Raw genomic sequence first — 18,966 nt, forward strand, 5'->3', positions numbered from 1 at the left:
CTTTTCCACAAAGATATATTGAAAGTTCCAGCTGCGTCGAGAGAAATTGATGCATTTAGAGACACGTCTGACTAATATCTAAAAAAATATCCAAACAAATATCCCAACTTACACCAACAAGTGTCTGTCAGATAATAGTTTGTTCCAACAGCCATTATCTGTAAATTGTTTTCACGCAGATTTGTATTAGTGTCAGTGTGTTAGAGCCTCCAGAGGAGAGATTCTGAATATCAGTAAACTGAAAATCAAAGATAAATTACAGTTTAATGGATAAATATTCAATTATCTGCGATTCAGCGGACTAACATGGACTGCTCTCTCTGTTCAGCAGTTCAAGTGCAGTGATCATGTAACACTAACAGCACGCTTCAACACACGGCCGAGAAAACAACAACAACTCACCACTCATTCGAGGAATAATCAACCTCACCATTGGACACAGTGTGTGTCGACAGTAACAGCATCAGTGCACTTTGTGTCCGAGTGCTAGCGTGTTTGTAACAGTGAGATTGTGGTTGTGTGTAGGTTTGAGTGTGTGTGTGTGTGTGTGTGTGTGATATGATTTATGGTATGGGTTTGAAAATGAAGACTTATTTTCTATGAATTCTGTATTTATTTAGCAGTGTTGCTATAAAAAAAGCTGCTTCACCTTGTGCACAATGAGGAACTACATCCGACATTTCAGGTGCACTCACTTTCAGTTTTACACCCAAACGGAGTGTTTAAATTCTGACGACAACCAATCTGACTTTTTATTAGATGTCGCTGTGTTGCCAGATCTCAGCTGTTACTGCGGTGAGAACAATGTGAAAACCAATAAACATGACGGCCAAAACTACAGAAATAAGACTTTATAAAGCTGCTACAATCAATACATTCATATCACAATGGATCAAATTACACTTCTATGTAAAAGAGGTGACAAACCCACAGAGAATCATCACTCGACTCTGCTGTCTCACTTATTTGTACTTAAGTTGTACTCGACCTGCCTATCACCAAACAGCAGGCAGAGCTGGTGGAGACCAGGAACAGCTAAAAGGAGAGTGAACACTGAACCTGAACTCTGTATCTGCTGCGTGCGTAAAGAAGTTCACCATCAACTCCATGAGGTCTTAATATTTCAGTCTTGTGTGTCCACCTCCCCCAACAGGCTTAAAAATCAGTTAATGCATGTTTAAGGAGAACGCAGTGCTACAGAATTACTGGTCCACCAGGACGCCCAGTGATCGAAGACTTGGAGTTTCTTGGGTGGTTCCAGTAGAATGACTTCCTGCTTTACTGTTTGTTTGGAAGTTTCAGAGCTGCGGTCGCTCCAGTGACGTTTGACGCACGGGAGACGCTGTCAGTTTGAGGTGATGTCAGTCACAAGCAGAGGAACAGTGTGGTGCAGCAGCAGCAGCAGCAGCAGCAGCAGCAGCAGCAATGACCGATCAGAGTGAATACATCACCAGAATGAAATTATTTGACGGTGAAGTTTAGTTTAGACTTAGAGGGTGATTGTATTCAGCATTGCAGTGTGTGTGTGTGTGTGTGTGTGTGTGTGTGTGTGTGTGGGTTCCAGGTGCTGTCCCCACTGTAAGCTGAGCTGGTCTTTATTAATAAATAATGCATTTGAACCAGTCAGCTCATCAGTCAGCTCGCGAGGTACGTAGCTCCGGCTTATTCTGCCATTTGCTCTCCAAAGGACAGATACAGCGACACACACACACACACACACACACACAGAACAGTACACAGCATCCCAGAGTCTGAGATCATCTCACTGTCTTCACATTCAGGATTCAATTTCAGGGATTTTTTGTTTTGTCGTGTCACCTGGAGCCACCTCAGCGATCATGAATCCTGAATAGTAAGTGTTGTTTCTTGCTGTATGCTGTGTGCTACTGTGTCATGGAGCTGTAAATACTCAGTTCCAACAAGACATAATACAGTATACCACTGGAAGACACGGACATCTGCTCTTTAACTGCGACTGCTGACAGCTGAAGACCTTGTAACGTCCTGGAGGCTTGTCTTTGACCTGGATATTCAGCGTTCAGGGAGATATATTTGTAGTCTTTTTTCCCTATATTTAAATACTGAATTACTAAACTTGTGTGTAAGTGCTAATGTTTAGCTCTAGATGTGTTGCTTTAATTCAAAGCGTATGTGTATAGAATATAAAGTACAAAATAGATTTTCAGTGCGAATCAGGCGTCCAGTGTCACAGAAGGAAAAGTCTAGTTCATTTTCTGAATAAACCATTCAAGGTAACCTGCAGTTACTGGGCCCCTGTGGCTGATGGGTATTGTAGTCCTCAGAGCCAGTTCAGTTGGCCGCACATGAAGACACTTTGAACGCTCCTCACTTTTTCGAGACTTACATTCTGCTAACAGCTCCTAATCCTTAACCTTAAACATGTATAAAAGACGACGCTGATTAGACTGAAGAGAAACATAAACTACATCATCAGGCTGTCATGGAGGGGAGAGGAGAACATGTTGGCTGTGTTGGGTGTGCGGTATGCCACCATCTGTGTCTGTATCTGTTAAATAGGTGTGAGTATCTTCAGAACCACTGGTTTTACAATTATACAGTTTTCTAAAGCATAAAACGAACATAACAAACATGAACACCTCCTTCCTACATCCTCATGGAAGACACTGAACAGTCAGATGTTTTTATGTGTTTGTACATCTGTGTGTGTGTGTGTGTGTGTGTGTGCTTTCTCCTCCAGTGACTACCTGTTCAAACTTCTTCTGATTGGTGACTCTGGAGTCGGAAAGTCATGTCTGCTGCTGCGCTTTGCGGTAGGCCTGTAAAAAAACAAAACACCCACACACACACAAACGTACTTTATTCAAAACACTTTACTGCCTGTTGTGATCATATGTGATGACCCCCCCCCCCAGGATGACACCTACACTGAGAGCTACATCTCCACCATCGGAGTCGACTTCAAGATCAGGACTATTGATATGGACGGGAAGACAGTGAAACTACAGATTGTAAGAGTTTGTTTAGTCGGTGAGATGGTGAGGAAAAGCAAAAAAAGTCAGAAAATACTGTGTCACGTGAGCTCAGTGTCATCTTACTGTGTGTGTGTGTGTGTGTGTGTGCGTGTGTGTGTGTGTGTGTGTGTCAGTGGGACACAGCAGGTCAGGAGAGGTTTCGAACCATCACCTCCAGCTACTACAGAGGAGCTCACGGCATCATCATCGTCTACGACGTCACTGAGCAGGTCGGTGTGTTTTTGTCACATCATCAGAAACATAATAGGAGAGAGTTTGAACGTGAACCCCCCCCCACCCCACCTTCCATCTTTTGTCTCTTTCTCTCTTCCCTCCCCAGGAGTCCTTTAACAACGTGAAGCAGTGGTTGGACGAGATAGATCGTTACGCCTGTGAGAACGTCTCCCGGCTGCTGGTGGGAAACAAGTCTGACCTCGTCAGTAAGAAGGTGGTGGACGCTGCCACTGCTCAGGTAACAGGCTGCACACAGCGCCATGAGCAGCTCCACTCAAAACATGCACAACCTCCAAATACTATTAAACAAGTCCAAGCATCACTCTCACAGCTGGGACGCTCGTTAAACACCAGAAAACAAAACCGGATGCTTCAAAAATGGAAAGACAACTTTGTTATTGTGGCTCCTCTCACTTGATGCCAGAGGAAAGGCAAGCTGGGAGCCATATTTAAATGCTAACATTGGCATGCTAATGTTTTGCATGCTGTGTCGGCTATAACTTTTGAAGGACGGTTGAGGTGGGTGGGGAGTTCCTGTCATGAACTCAAGTGTTTGACCTGATGGACGAAACATTTTCAGAAACTTTCAGCTTCGGCAGAATTTCCAGTTTCATGTATTGTGTTGCTGTTCAGCTACATTTGTCCGACGGCTAGTGTTACTTTGCCGAGTTTTTACATGTAATACAAAACGTGAACTCATAAATGATGATGCTCTGGTGTAGTTTTAAAAAAGCAAACAGAATATAAAGCAGTTACACCATCTACAATATTCATTTGCTTCATGTCAACTCATCAATCATTTAAGACTCTGAGGGGATTCGTTTTCACAATGAGTCACTTTTAATACAAGAATACATTTAAATTGAATTTTGAATGCAGAACTTCTACTTCTACTGCAGTATTTTTATATGGTATTAATACATTGTGATTTTGCATATTAACAAGATTTGTTCCTTTTCTCTCCATCCCCCTCCAGGACCTGGCCTCGTCTCTTAAGATCACCTTCCTGGAGACGAGTGCTAAGAGCTCTGATAATGTGGAGAGGGCTTTCCTCACTATGGCCTCTGAGATCCACAAGCGCCTGGCCAGTGAGGGAGGGGGGATGCAGGGCGAGTCAAAAGAGGCCAGGGCCCAGAGCGCCAAGATCAACAGCGCCCCTCTGTGGCTGGGAGGGGAAAAACAGACGCAGGAGGCCAGCAACTGCTGCTGAGCACCGCGATGACATGACTTCAATGACATGTACACTGTTCAAAAGACAGGTGTGTCATTTTAAACACACCCAGCTGTCTAGTTTCAGGACTATTTGTTTGTGTGTTTTGAACACACACGTCTTTGCTATTGAACTAAAAACATACATAAAAATGTGGCTTTTCAGGAAGAAAAACAAGTGTTTGAAGCTTGACAACAGTATATTTTTGAGCTTGGTATTTTTGAATTAAATATATAAAAGCATTGCTGCTTTATTAAAGAGCACAGACAAACGGGACAGATGACAGAAAGATTTGAAACTCAGCCAAGTGAACGACCAGGGCAGCGTGGGCGGCCAGGTTTTATAAATACATGGAGGAGCATTTACTGAATCGCTCCTTCAACTTGAACTAAGATAAAAGGTGACAAAAGTGGAATTACAGATCTGTCATATGGAAATATCAATATTTGAATAATAGTCTAATAATAGTTTTATTCCAAAATGTGATATTAGCAGCTATGGATACATTTACTGTGTGATTTTATTTACTGCAGTCAGTTGCTGTCATTTCCCTCAGAGGTGATTTATGGTATTCACATGTTTATTGTATTCGCATGTTGTTTGTTTATGTCAATAAAGATACCTTAGAAGTCTTGATGCTGAAAGTATGGGTAAAAGATCAGAAATATATAACCAGGCCTCATATGTGTGCCCCTCTGGTTAAGTCAGGAGCACCCCATTAAAATGTAATTTAAAGGATCCTGAATTAGCCTGTTAGAGGCTCTGTAAGCCAATGTAACAGCCAGACCTGGAGCAAGATGCTCTCCGTGTTCAGTGCTGCTCATAAGCCTTGCGGATGCATTCTGGACCAGTTTAGATGCAAACCATTCACACATGTAACACACAGCTGCAGTAATCAAGGTAGGAGGAGATGACGTGGAGGGTTTGCACAGCACGGATCTGATATCTGATCAGTCATTTAATGACATTTCTTAGTTTGATGAAGCCCGACTTTAAATGTGCGAATTGGATCAGACATAACAAAGGCCCATGGATGTAAAATGTTTAAGGAAGACATCCAGCAGCTGTTCAGGGCGTCCAGATTATTAAACCTTTAAAGATTCTCACAGATTAATCAACATCCAGTCGCTTCAATTATGACAAATTGTTGGACATTCTCAGGAGATATTAGCCTGACAAATATCGCTTGGGGGTGTGAAGTGATTTCTCATAATTGCCTGACAGCCCTGAATATGTTATATTACAGCCATATTTCACATGAATCAATACTGTTGCTCTGGTCTGAGTAAAGGATTCTTACAGAGACACAATGATTCACTGCAGATTGATTCCTGTGTCAGCTCAGGACGTCACTTCAACAACCAGGACCTGTATTTATCAAACACCCAGAGTCCCTCGTGGGGATCACATGAAAGTTAAACTAGAACAAAAACACTATTACCTCAGAGGACCAATCCTGACTGTCAGCAGGAGGACCACGCTCCCACCTGCCAGGTTGAATTTATGAATACATGTTATAGATTATTAAACGAGGGAACATTTTTAAATGCAGAAAATATTTTCACTTTTTTATGTGGACTTAAAAAAGCTTAAATCTCCACTTAAAAATCTATGTATACGTAAATGAATAACATGGGAAATATGACTGAACTGTATGAAATGATTGTTATCTTATCCAATCACATTATTGTACAAGGTCTAAATACAGTTATGTAGTGCTGTGATGACACTCTTCAGAAAAGCCAAACAGGAGAGAGGAAAACACTCAGAAAACAAAACATAAAGACATATGAGCCCCACCCTCAGCAGCCAAGATAAGAAGAATACATGGAGGGCCATCTCAGAGACGATCAACACTTCCTTTCAATTTGCCAGTTGCTCCCCTGAAACACTGAATATACAAAGTCTTCACAACGTGTTCTGCAGAGATATGTTAGTGTTATAGTGTTTAATAAAAGAGACTTCATGTTTTTGGAGTTCACAAAACGTCCTTCCTCCCACAGCATGTGTTTCTGCCTGACCTCCATCTCCTTACACATCTGGAGCTCTCCTCAGCATCAGCAGAGACCGTGTCCAAGGTCAAGCAACAATGGACCAGATACATGTCAGTCAGATCATGTTTCTGCAGTCAGGGCTGATTTCCTACACAACACTGGACAGATATGAGCTCTGACTTGGTAAGTCGGTTGCAGCTGGGGGGTTTTTTCAGGAGAGGAACAGGAGCTGCAAACACCGGCACTGCTGGAAAGAAGGCAAATACGTAACCGGATGGTGGAGAAGAATAACAACACAGGTAAGCTGCTGTTAGTTCTCCCTCCACTAGATGTCAGTCTTGTTCTGCTTTTCTGCTCCGTTGTTGTTGCTGGGGGGACAAACTGACAAAGTGAGCCTGGTTGACACCTCGGTCACATCAGCACCTCTCATCAGTCGCACGTTTTTCTCTTTTTCATCTCTGTTTCTCTTTCTTGCCCCCCTTTATGTATTACTCCCCCCCCATGTCAAACGTCAGCCCCGCCCCCTTTCCATTCATCTGATCCCTTTTTTCTCCTCTATTATCTCACATTCTCTCTGTTCTTCTGTCTCAACCTCTCCCCTCCTTCTATCTCTCACCCTGTATCCTCCCACATATCTTTTCCTCTGTATTGCCTTCAGCTCCCTCTTTCAGTCGGCACATCTGGCCTCTCCTTGTTCCTCTTCAGCTCTCTCTCTCTCTCTCTCTGGTCTGGCCGGTTGCTGCTTTGTTAGTTTGGCCGTTGGTGTTTGATTCTGGCTGACGTAGAGTGTATTAACGTGTTCACTGATGTCACTGCAGGTGGATGCTATGAATGGATGTAGAGCTGCAATACCAGGTGGAAAACTAATTTATGTGCTAAGAAAATAAAGACCAGTAGATTCAAATTGTAGTGGATGTCGTGCACTCATTAAAATCAAAATACCTAAACGACATATATGACTGTCGGAGAGTACCAGCGACAGGCGTACTGGACCTTCATCATCAAATCTACTTGGTTAGGTTTAGGAAAAAAATCATGGTTTGGGTTAAAATAAGTATGTTATTTACATAAGTTTCGTCACGTGACAAACATTACTAACGTTACTAAACGTACGTACGCAAGTTAAAATGAGTCAACGCTGACTTTTGGTTTCACACGGGACACAAACAACTATCTCCTGTGTTCGATCCATTAACGTCATGTCTCCTTTGTACACTGACTTTGTCGCTCTTTGTACCGTTAATCGATCAATCAATCGATCCATCGATCTCCTCACCTGACGTCCTTCTTTGCTGCCGGCCTGTACGGCCGTATTTTTATCTGGTTCTAATTTACGCTAGCTATTTTAAAACACACATCTCTATTAGTTACAGATAGTTAATAACATGAATCCTTGGCTTTACAACTTTCAATGAATTTGTACAGTTTTAAATTACATTTTGGTTTAAATAAATAACCCAACATTAATATAAAACACATAACAGTAACATCAACACTGGGTCAAAACAACCCATTGTAAAGTGCTACAGGGATCTTTAGTGTGTATATCCACACAGTAGTATCTGAACAAAGGCTGACATTAATCAAACATACTTTGCATTGCAGGGTTTATTTCTTGTCCAAGGAAAAACTTGTCTACCTACTTCCTGTATTACACTTCTCTGTAACACAGCTAATACAAATGAAGACAATACTGCCGCCTAGTGGCCTCTAATAGTGCTCACATTCAAAACTGAGACCAGCAGACGAAGCAGCCAGTAGAGGTGGGATAATGAAAGGCTTCAGTTTATCAGTATGCAGTAAAGATGCACCGATGTCATCTGCCAAATGGACACTGACACGGATACAGACCTTATTACGCCCATCAGGCGTTGGCCATAGTGTGGCTAAAGAAAGCTCGGAGGCTGGCGAAGACGAGAGTTACTGGGCAGGTTTATATACTGAGGGGGTTAGTGGGGTGATGAGGGGCAGGTATGCACACAGGTGGAGGATCAACCTAAAAAAGAGTTTATTATAACTTGGGACATGGCCATCATTTCTGACCAAAAAGACACAAATAAGACACAGGTCTCACAATACATCTTATACTTCTTAAAACATGTAAAAGAATGCGTACGCTGCGGCAGCAATAGAGCTGTTTCAGCATCAGCTTGTAGCCTCTTCTATACTGCGTGTCGTCTTCTCCGTTTCCCTTTCTTCTGCTTTTTGTGAAGGTGTTTATATGAGTTTTGTTTTTGTATTTTTAGTCATATGGAAAATGTTCTTGCAGATTTGGTCCCAGAAGTCAGTACTCGGAGTATTAGTGTTGGGACGGATGAGCAGAAAAGTGCTTTAGCAGCAGCTTTCAATACAAGCAGTTAGATATTACTTTTCCTTCAAGAGGCACACAGTGGTCGAGATAACGAGGCTGATTGATGCTTGTGGTGAAGGGTCAGCACATCCTTCATCGTGGGACTGATTTCTGTGCCAGGGGAAACTGTGGAAAGCAGAGGCCGGTAGATAGAGTGGAGAATATTTCTTTAATGTTTAGACCTGTAATTTGGGAGGTTGGAGCTTTATGGGAAACTTAAGGAGGTGTTTATTGGGAATGATCGGGGGGAGTTATTTTACTGCATTGAATTGCTGTTTGTTCTGGGACCAAAAGGTTTTTTGCCGGTGTGCATACGGATTTTCAAAAGAGAAAAACTGTAGAGAGAAGTGTCACCGTTACAAGGATATAAGAGCCGTGAGACATCTGGATGCTCCTCCAGCTTTTCTCCTTAAAGAACGTAAAGAACGAAAGCAGCCCAGAGACATTTTTACACCTGCTGAGGTGCGACAAAGAGCGACCACAGCTGTGCTGATTAAAGCTGCGATTAAAGCTTGACTTGCTCCCTGAGTTAAAAGCAGGCCAAACAGGAAATCAAACACCTTGTTGTCATTACCCTCTATCATTGTCCTTGCACTCTCTGCAGCCAATAGGTGAGTATTATTCAGTATTAACATCTCCCGAGGATAAAAAGACAAGTTTGACGCTGCAGTTTTTCTGTCTAAATCAGCTGATGAAAACAATAATAACATTTTTATTTTTTTAAAGGACAAACAAACAAACCAAAAGAAAACTGTTTCTGCTGGGAAATTCCACGATTGTGCTAAAAAGCAAGAATCAGTTCAAGAGCAAATATTCTCTGATTAATGAACTCCAACGAGACACCAGAACATGTCTTTTCTGAACATTTTCGTCTTCTTTACGATTACGACACATTTTCTTCGTGGGATTTATTTTATAATACTGGAACTGATTTTGTTTTCTTGTGAAGGTGCCCAGCATTTCCTTTTTTCTCCCATCTTAAACAGATAACTCTGTTTTTGTATATTTTGAAATGCTGATAAACATGTCTTATCTGAATCAGTGGTAAAACTCTCCTTCATATCCCACAGAAACACTGCAAATCAATCCCTCCACCTCTTCCTCTCTCTTCTTTGAAAAGGTGATAAGCAGTGTTTCTCTCTCTCTCTCTTTCTCCTTTGAAACAGTGAGAAAAATAATTTCTCTCTCTCGCTGACAGACTCCATGTTTTAATAAGTCAGCGCCTGTTTCTTTATCTTTCTCCAGCCTCCATTCACTCCGTAATGTCTTCACTTCCTATCTTCGGCTCTTGAATGAAAAGAAAACAATCCAGAGAGAAAAGATGAGTTTTTTTTTAATTCATCATATCTGCCAGTGACACCTTCTTCAACAAACCACTGTTAATGAAATGAAACTAAAAGACGGTGCTTATCCAAGGATGTGCGAGTTTCTGATAGCATAGTAACATTTACAATTCTCTATATTTTAATAGACCTTAAACCAAGAACTGAATTATTATTATACCAGATAAGCTATGTACACTGGAATTGAACTCTCCAGCTGTAGCTTTGATTCTTACTTTCATTTCCAAACATCAGCCCCAGGTGCGCTTTCTTTTTCATCCCTCGTCGTAAATGTTAATGTCAGTCGATCACACAGATCAGCTTTATTTTGATTTCATCAGCATGGGCACGACTGCTGGTTATCATGTAGGCGATGCAGCTGTATCCAGTGAATTTGGCTGACTCTGCTGAAGCCTCATATTAACTTCAGCTGAACTTACAAACGCTCTTTCGCTCACTCTTTCTTACAGAGTAGTCACTCTTCAGACCTGCCGATTTCAATCAGCGACGTACTGGATGAAACCGGTGATTGCAGGAAGCATGGCAGAATTAACCTGCTAGGGGAAACAATGACCTGGGGAGTCACTATTGACCCCCCCTACACACACACACACACACCATCCTCCCACCTGAGGATGATTATGAAGATTATGGATTTTTAGGCTGCATGTTTGTATGTACAAAATGTACATTGTGCATGTGTGTGTATGAACAGGTTGAATCACTGAACAAAGAACAAGCTACATGCAGGTTGTTGCCTGGAGGCGGCTTGTTGTAAAGTCGATAACTGTGAAATTGATTGTCATCATTCTGCTGCTCAAGTATTTTATCCCCATTGACTGAGACAGACTCGATAATGTGTGTACAAGGACAACACACAAACACAGGTACACAGACACACATATTGCATGCAGGTCTCCTAAACAGTAAAGTGTAATTTCTTATGAGTTCACAAGTATGAAGTATACGAAGTATGTAAACTGGTACTACATGGTTACTGCATTGTTACACGAGTACGTCAGTTATCAATTGATAACTCAAGAAATGTTACTGTATCCTTCCACTTGATCTGTTTTTATTGAACCTATACATAGTTTCATGCATCTGGCCCTGGGGAGGAATGAGGTGAGAGAGACAGAAATAAAAGTGAGAAACAGTGAGTTAGTGACAGAAAGAGATGGAGAAGAGAGATAGACTGAGAGGGCGAATGAGTGGAGGACTGGTTTGCAGTCAAGAGAGCGAGAGAGACCTCAATCTGTAAGCAGACACCATAGAAATCGCAGTCTGAGCTGTGACACCACATGAACCTCTGCTTTCCTTCCTCATAATGGGCTTGTAAAACCAAAGGGAGGTCTGGAGGTCACTTACAAAAACGCTATTATCATCAAAGCAGACGTGTTTTCAAACTGGTATTCATGACATCAGAAAGGAGACAGGATGAACCTCCATTTCTCTACAAGATAACTGTTATCTGTTTGTGTGTATTGTAGTTTTTCGGGGGGGGGGGGGCAGAGTTGTTGGATGCATTATGCAAGAGGCGGGTGATGAACCCTCACAAGAGGGCGTCTGAGTTGAGATGAGACACTCACACTGACCTGTTTTAGGAGAGTATGCATTATACAGCGCCGGTCCTCAAACTTGTTCTCTTGTCTGAGCTACTGCAGGGTTTTTACAGTCGAAAACATCTGAAAAAATCTGTTTCCCACCGGGGAATCAGTCCAACTCTCATCTGTGCTGCTGCAACTCCCCCACTCGTGTCCCAAAATACTTGCCTCATTCACAACAACTCATCCAGAAAGCCGGATCCCTGCCTCATCTTGTGCCGCCCCAAATTCTCCTATGTCACCCAATTCTCCTAAATTCCCCTCTCCTGGCTGACAGGAACGCCTCGTATCACATTTGAAAAGCAAATGTTGGCCATTGTTCAGTCCCACGTGGCTGCTGATGCTCAAGTTCAAGTTTATTTATATATATTTATATATAAAACATGTTTAATATAAGTGTATCTCAGAGGACTGTCATGAGTGCAGAAATGCAGGATTAAACATCAGAAACACATCACTAAAACACTTGTATTTACATGTAAGACCTTACTTTAAAAAGTACATTTTATCTCAAATGGTTATAATAAAGTTGGACATTTCAGAATCAGAATCAGAAATACTTTATGGCTCCCCAGGGGGGAAATTATACAAAAAAGTACAAGAACTCTCTCCACCAGCATGTTTGGAGAGGGCGCAACTTCAAAAGTCAGTAGTTAAAAAATACGAAGTTATGATAAAAGAATAAAGGAGAAAAGTAAGAAAAATAGGAAAGCAAACAGGCGCGACTGTAACAGGCTGCATGCACGGTCGGCACATGCGCACTACTACGGCATGAGGCCTTCATGAGGCCAATATTCCCCCTAAACATGCCCCCTTGCGTAGGCAAAGGCTTTCTTCAGCCACAAGAATGTTTCCAGGAACCCTTTGAGAACTGTGTTTGGTTTTCGTCTGCAGGAATCTAGATCCTGTTTTGGTTTCCTGGAGTAATTCCTGCTGGTAGGACTTTCTGATGAACCAGGAGCTGTGCTTTCAGTCTGACCAGGCTGGAGCGCTGAGCATCACGGCTCAAAAACAAACCTCCTGCTGCAACTTCTATACTGGAAGTTGCTGGGACCAGAGCGGTTCATGTCGATATGGACCCAATGCTTTCTTAATCAGAACGTAACCAAGGCAGCATTTGATGAAGCAAGGTAGTAATATTTAAACATATTTTGTAGGGTTTGATGGGTTTGTCCGAATAAATAACAGCTAATGGCTTCCTCTGAAGGAAGCATGACAAATGTAAAGGACAAAAGCAACCAAGATGGTTGACACAGAATTTGTAAAATACATGCAGGTATAATCCCTTCTATCCGTCTCTTTTGCTCTATTCACTTTTATTTTTTTCTTGTTGCTCTACTTTACAAGTTCATTCAGGGTTTCCACTGTGCTTCTGAACCTCACTCACCTCACTGCTGGTTGCTTGAAATGATGACGGGCTAGAAATTGAATTTCTCCACTGATGTACTCATTGTAAGTCGATGTAGGTAAGAGCGTCAGTGAAAAATAAAATATGAATGCACTGTTAATCTCTCAATACTTCATTTCATTCATGCACTGATTTAATTCCACTTTCAAACCTTGTACCCTTTCAATCATCACAGGCCAAGAGAGAACCAGGAATGAAACAGAACAGGGGAAACCATTTCTGGCCTAAATTGTAGCAGCAGTTTTTGGTTTCCACCTGTTTTCACTCTTTCCCCCCTGCTTCCACCCTCCTACGTCTACTTTCTGTAAAATGCCCATTATCCTGGTGACATTTCCACTGCTGAACAGCACGTTAAATAGCAGAACTGCATGATCACACTAATTTACGACTCTTGTCACCCTGGTGTCATGGAAAAATGTCAGTCCAGTCACTTCACTTTCACAGAGCCAGTCTGGGTAGCAGTGAGGTCGTGTGTCTTGGGTTGGATCTCCTGGTCTGATTCCCCTTCACATTTTCACACATGCTTGGAGCTAACAGTCGTCTGCAGCTGCTGTTATCGGTGCATTGCACAGCTGCTCACTTTGCAAAGGGAAGGCATAGCTTTCCTTTGGTCGGTCTTTGGATTTGAACCAGGGGTGCTGTCACTATCTCCTCTATTCCCTCTCCCTCCTGTCGATTCTAATCTAACTGAACATTTCTTGTTAAGTGGATGAGTAATTTTTGTGTCTTGAGTTTTACAGTGCCACCCTGAGGCAGACTGAATTCAATTACATGAGGACGGTTTAATGGCAGGGATGTCACAGAGGTAAGAATCAACCTTTTATAGCAATATAGCTGCAATATATTTTCATTGAAGGGCCGCAACGTTTTGGGGGGATTTGTACTTAAAGGATAATTGTGGTTTATTAAAATGTGGGTCTTATTTTTGTAGTTTTGGCTGACGTTATTATCGGTTATAATAATGTAATACGGACCAAAATAATAGGCATGGTCCCATAAACAAAAAAACACAAGCAGTCAGAATATAAAACAGGTTGTAAACAGATTACCAATACTTGCTTTGTTAAGATGAGTCAACTGTTTTATCACTCTTTCATTGTTATCTCAGCAAAAGGGCACATATGTGATCAGTCTAGCAAAGTTCTGATATAAATATAAATGTATAGAATAAAAGATTTGAAAGGATTTGTATTTGATAAGCGGAGACAACACTAGATCAAACTCTTCAGATCAAACCTGACAGCAAGTATGTTTTTCATCAGGTGTCGGATTCACTTGTTTGATCTGAGGGAAAAGCATGTTAAATTTGCAAAATGTTTCCAATTATCTGTCTTCCTCTCTCATCTTTCTATATGCCACCAGGCATCACTAATAGGGCCTAGAACGAGGTCCCCCCCCCCCCCCCCCCCCCCCACACACACACACACACACACACACACACACACACTCCCATAGATCTGTAATAAATGTAGAGAGAAACCATCCCGTCCTCTAACCAGGTTAACTTCTTCCATTCATCTCTGTCAGGCGAGCTGCCCAAATTAATGACGCAGGACGTGTCCTAACGAGGTGCTCTAATGAGCTGACCTAACGAGAGCCCAGTCCCTGCGGTCTGATGGCCCCCGCTCTGCTCCACTGGACATTTTTGTCTTTGCACTGGACAGCAGCAGCAACAAGCAGTCCATTCCCCTTTAGTCTCTATGGGCAGGGCCAGGCTAATGTCTGATGACTTTTTGCTTCACTGACCAGTGCGGCAATGTTCCAGCATCCCGGTGCTATCCCCTTAGAGGTTAGAGAAGTGAGCCCGTGGACAGTCACTGGTTTAAGTCCCAGGACAGACTGGATGAATCTGAGCAGTGTTAACATCTGCTGTGTCTCAATACAAAATACTGAAGTGCCCCTGAGGGAGTCCTGATGGGCAGGTCAAATGACAAAGAAGTGAAATATGTATAGTTTACATGTGACTGCATTTGAAGTATATAGTACTATGGTGGCAAACTGTTTTTTAATAACACTGGTGTCACTTAATACTTTGTGACGTCTCTATCCTGCCTGTGGCACTCAGCCCATCTGTTCCTCCTGAGGATGGAAATTAAAAACAAAACGTTTTTAGAGTTTCATTTAAAAAAGACAGGCTCAGTAAAACACACACACACACACACACACACACACACACAGCTGCCTACTGAATGTGTGCTAACATGCTAACTGTATCTGTATTGAACCAAGCAGCAGAATGCACTGACTACATGATGTGCAAGCTTGGCATGTGCAGTGGACAGACACCTGAGATACAACAGTGTTGGACCAGTGAGGCAGTCCTCAGCCCTGTCAGCTGATCTGGGGCCTTCCAGGAATTTCAACAGTGGCGCCTATTGATTTCCACCATCTCTGATTTGCTAAATGAGACCCAAATCAGCTAACCCAAGGCTAACTGGCTGCGCTGTGACGAATGTGCTCCAGTGTGATGCTTTGGCAGTGAACATGTGGCAGAAGTATTTGCCACTGATCTGCTCAGGATAGCTGAGTTTTCTGAATGAGTTTATAGTGTTTAGTGTCAAATGCTATTACAGATAGATAGACCAAAATTCTTCCAGTGATTTGAACCACCAACCTCCTGATTAAACATGCAAAAAAGAGACTGTTGTCGTCCAAATACATTAGTGGATTTGCTGATTGGTCGAGTTTGAATTTAGCCGGACGTTGAGTGGAATGAGGTGTATGAGTAAGACAGTTCTGGGCTGTGAGGATGTATTATGGGAGAAATACCTGAAAGCAAAAGCTGCTATCAATAAAGGCTCTGTGACTCAGAGTTAATGGTGGCATTTACAGGACATATGGTTGGTCAATGACAGCCTTACAGTGAGAGCCAATGTGACATATGGCTTTAAAGAGCTAGCTAGCTAGTTAGCCAGCAAGGTTGCATTGTGACAGATGGTTTGGTTAGAACACAGCAGCCCTGCGGCTAGTTGGCTAAAGGAAAGCTGTCTAATTCCACTGTTGCTTTGTGGATTTGCTGCTAACATCACCTGAGGAGAAGTTATTCATTTCTCAGTTTCTTTTTCTTCCTCCTCGTTCCTCCATGTTGCTTCTTCTGTACTTCGTGTTCCCTTGTCACGTCTTCTCTTGCTGCCTCTTGTTTTCTCGTCATCTCAGTATTATGACACAGGAAGGATATATGCTGTACGTGAACGTGAAGATTCCTTTAAGCACACTGGTAGCTGAAATAAAATAAACAAAACCTCATACAGTCAATTCCGATAGACCATGAAACAAGTCCAGATGGTCAAAATTGCGGCAGTAAACTTTGACGGATGTTTACAATGTTCTGTTTAAATATTCTACCACTGGACTTTGTTTCTGACAGTTTGGCTAACCTCAGGGTTTGTTTAGAACCTGACTAACTTCTCAAACTATTTCTGGAACATTATCAACTTCTCTGCTGTCAGTCCATATGCTCCAAATAATCAGTCCTTGTTCAGTACGCCTAAATATACCCGAGCCAAACAAAAGTTAGATGCTCCATTTATATGGCATGATAAAATAAAAAGTCTGTTTCTTCCTTGTTTCCTCGTTTCTGTTCCACTCGTGACTTTTTTGTTCAGTGAACTTGACCAGAATGAAAAAGCCAATTGATTGGTGACATTAACTTCTTGCAGTGCACTGAAGTATTTATAAAACAAAAGCTCATAAAAGCTTTATTAGTTTGTTTGAGATGTCATGTCCTGTGGACAATGTACTTACAGTTTCCATCGGACTAACTTGTTTAGGAGAGAGTCAAAAGACGGCAGGAGAGCGGAGTGCTGCATTATTTAGAAAGCAACACTCATGAAATGTTGATTATTGTGTGAGCACACGTCATGCCACAGACAGGAAGTGACGTGTGTGGGGGGGGGGTATGTAGTCAAAAGGGCTTGTAAGTAAAATGTGACCTCATAATAAATTCTTTCACCTAAGTGACACAAAAGGACAATTTCATCAATAGAAATGAAATTAGTAGTAGCAGTTGATCGATGATTAATCTTTTTTCTTATCTTAAAGGACAGTTTTCCACATCTTGGGTCATATTTGTGCAGTTTTTCTATCAGTTATGACAAAACTGGACTCACCAAAGTAACGGCACAATTTCAACAGGGCAAGAACCAAGGGCAGTCTGATGATGAGGCGAGTGGGAAACAAGCCATCAGTTCATGCAGATGATCTAAAACCGAAAGTGAGCACTCCTGAAATGTCGGTAATAGTGCCAAACTACGCTTAGTACGGTACATCACATGTACGGACAGTTTGGGTAATACTCTTACTGTGTTTCTTCATCCATCTGGCTTCTTTTTAACAACGTCTCAGCAATTATCGACATGAATGAACTCCCTGAGCTGTAATAAACCACTTATCCTTCAAATAAACAGTTTTTATTGCCACACATTTACCATAACAAAAAATATTGTAGTCGTTAAATATTTATCGCAAATTTAAACAAAATAGTTTGGAGAAATCTTTTTAATGGGCGCTCTCGATCATTTGGTTCCTCTAAAAATGGCTGTAGACTTAAACTTCACAACCTCACAAAGCTTCTTAGGATTTGTCACATTTCTTTGTGTTCAGAGCTGTTTTCCCTTTTTATCAACCGCGATGAGGCATTTCTACTGTGCACTGTATTTTGGGGTGATAGTGTCCGTCCACACCAAAACTTCCAGTGAAAACATAAAACATATTCCAAAAGGTTATTGTTCTCTTATGTAAGCACTTTGTGTTGCACTTTATACACGAATTGTACTTTAAAACTGAAGTTAATTAGTAAGAACTACAGAAATGTTCTGATTGGCTGAGAGCTTTTGGGAGATCCTGTGTCGAGCTAAAATTACTGAAGCCATTTCGCGACACGACAAACTCCAGATGCGCTGATGTGCTGATAATGAGCTCCACAAGAACAGATAATAAGACATGAACGTGAGGTTCATTAGCTGGATGGGAATCTCATTATATCATGAATGTTCTACTCAAATGTCCCCGTGTGTCTCTAAAAGTTGCTTCAACTGTGCAGCGTTTGCATGATTAGTAGTTCGTGTGCGTCAGTGTTATGATTAAAAGGGGATTAGCCTGTCTTCATCTGACAGGAAGCAAGTTGTCTGCCTGTGCGGAGAAATCTCTTTCATTATTTATTTATTTTTAATTTCTCCTTCGTTTTAGTCGTGCGGTGGAAGTCAGGAAATAATCCCTCAAAACAGCGTCAGACTGACACATTCCCATCTTCTCATTTAGTCGTTTGTTAGTTAGGACAGCGGTTAAACTGCAGTTTGATACAGTTAAATGTAATTATAAGAGGCATGCTTTGTGAAACAGGAGTCGGCAGCTGTAAATGTAAATGGACCATAACAGCTGTAACAAATGATATAATTTTTTACAATATGACAGACTGGATGTGTGGATATGAGCAGGTGTAAATGTCAAGTTTAAAGTGCGTGCCTCCATTTGCCTCCAGCTATAGTGAGTGTAATGGACAGTCTGTTATGTATCATCTGTTGATGCTGTTGTACACGTCAACATACACTTCTGTGACTGTGTGTGTGACTGTGTGTAGACGTCCACATGTGCAGCTGGTTGTCTGAAAACGGTGCGTGTTTATACTGTAAACATTTCTGAGTCCATTACATTCATTTTAATGCACAACGTAAAAGGTAAATGCAGTGAATGAGAGCATGCGTGCACTTGTTCATGTGATTATTTCCAGCCCCTCAGTGTAACAGGCTCTTATAAAAAGCTTCCTGCTGCTTTCCTGTGAGCGTGACAGTGTGTGTTTTCAAATGTGTGTATGTGAGACATAATGGATTGGTGCCAGAAAAACCTGGCAGAA

The 18,966-nt window shown here is 41.8% G+C and overlaps 1 protein-coding gene across 1 annotated transcript; it reads left to right on the forward strand.

The window, feature by feature from the left end:
• Positions 1-1,838: 1,838 nt before the first annotated feature.
• Positions 1,839-4,437, forward strand: LOC139285182 (ras-related protein Rab-1B-like). The gene is made up of 6 exons (XM_070905677.1): positions 1,839-1,852; positions 2,720-2,792; positions 2,895-2,990; positions 3,128-3,223; positions 3,334-3,465; positions 4,204-4,437. The coding sequence occupies exons 1-6, from the start codon at positions 1,839-1,841 to the stop codon at positions 4,435-4,437; spliced, it is 645 nt and encodes a 214-aa protein (XP_070761778.1).
• The last annotated feature ends 14,529 nt before the right edge of the window (positions 4,438-18,966 follow it).

This window comes from Enoplosus armatus, chromosome 5 (genome assembly GCF_043641665.1).
Source record: "Enoplosus armatus isolate fEnoArm2 chromosome 5, fEnoArm2.hap1, whole genome shotgun sequence".
NCBI lineage: Eukaryota > Metazoa > Chordata > Actinopteri > Centrarchiformes > Enoplosidae > Enoplosus > Enoplosus armatus.

What these genes read in the sequence shown, in the direction of transcription:
- LOC139285182 (XM_070905677.1), top strand. An exon ending in AGACAGTGAAACTACAGATT is followed by an intron (nt 2,991 to 3,127) that starts GTAAGAGTTTGT and finishes TGTGTGTGTCAG; the next exon opens with TGGGACACAGCAGGTCAGGA. An exon ending in TCTACGACGTCACTGAGCAG is followed by an intron (nt 3,224 to 3,333) that starts GTCGGTGTGTTT and finishes TTCCCTCCCCAG; the next exon opens with GAGTCCTTTAACAACGTGAA.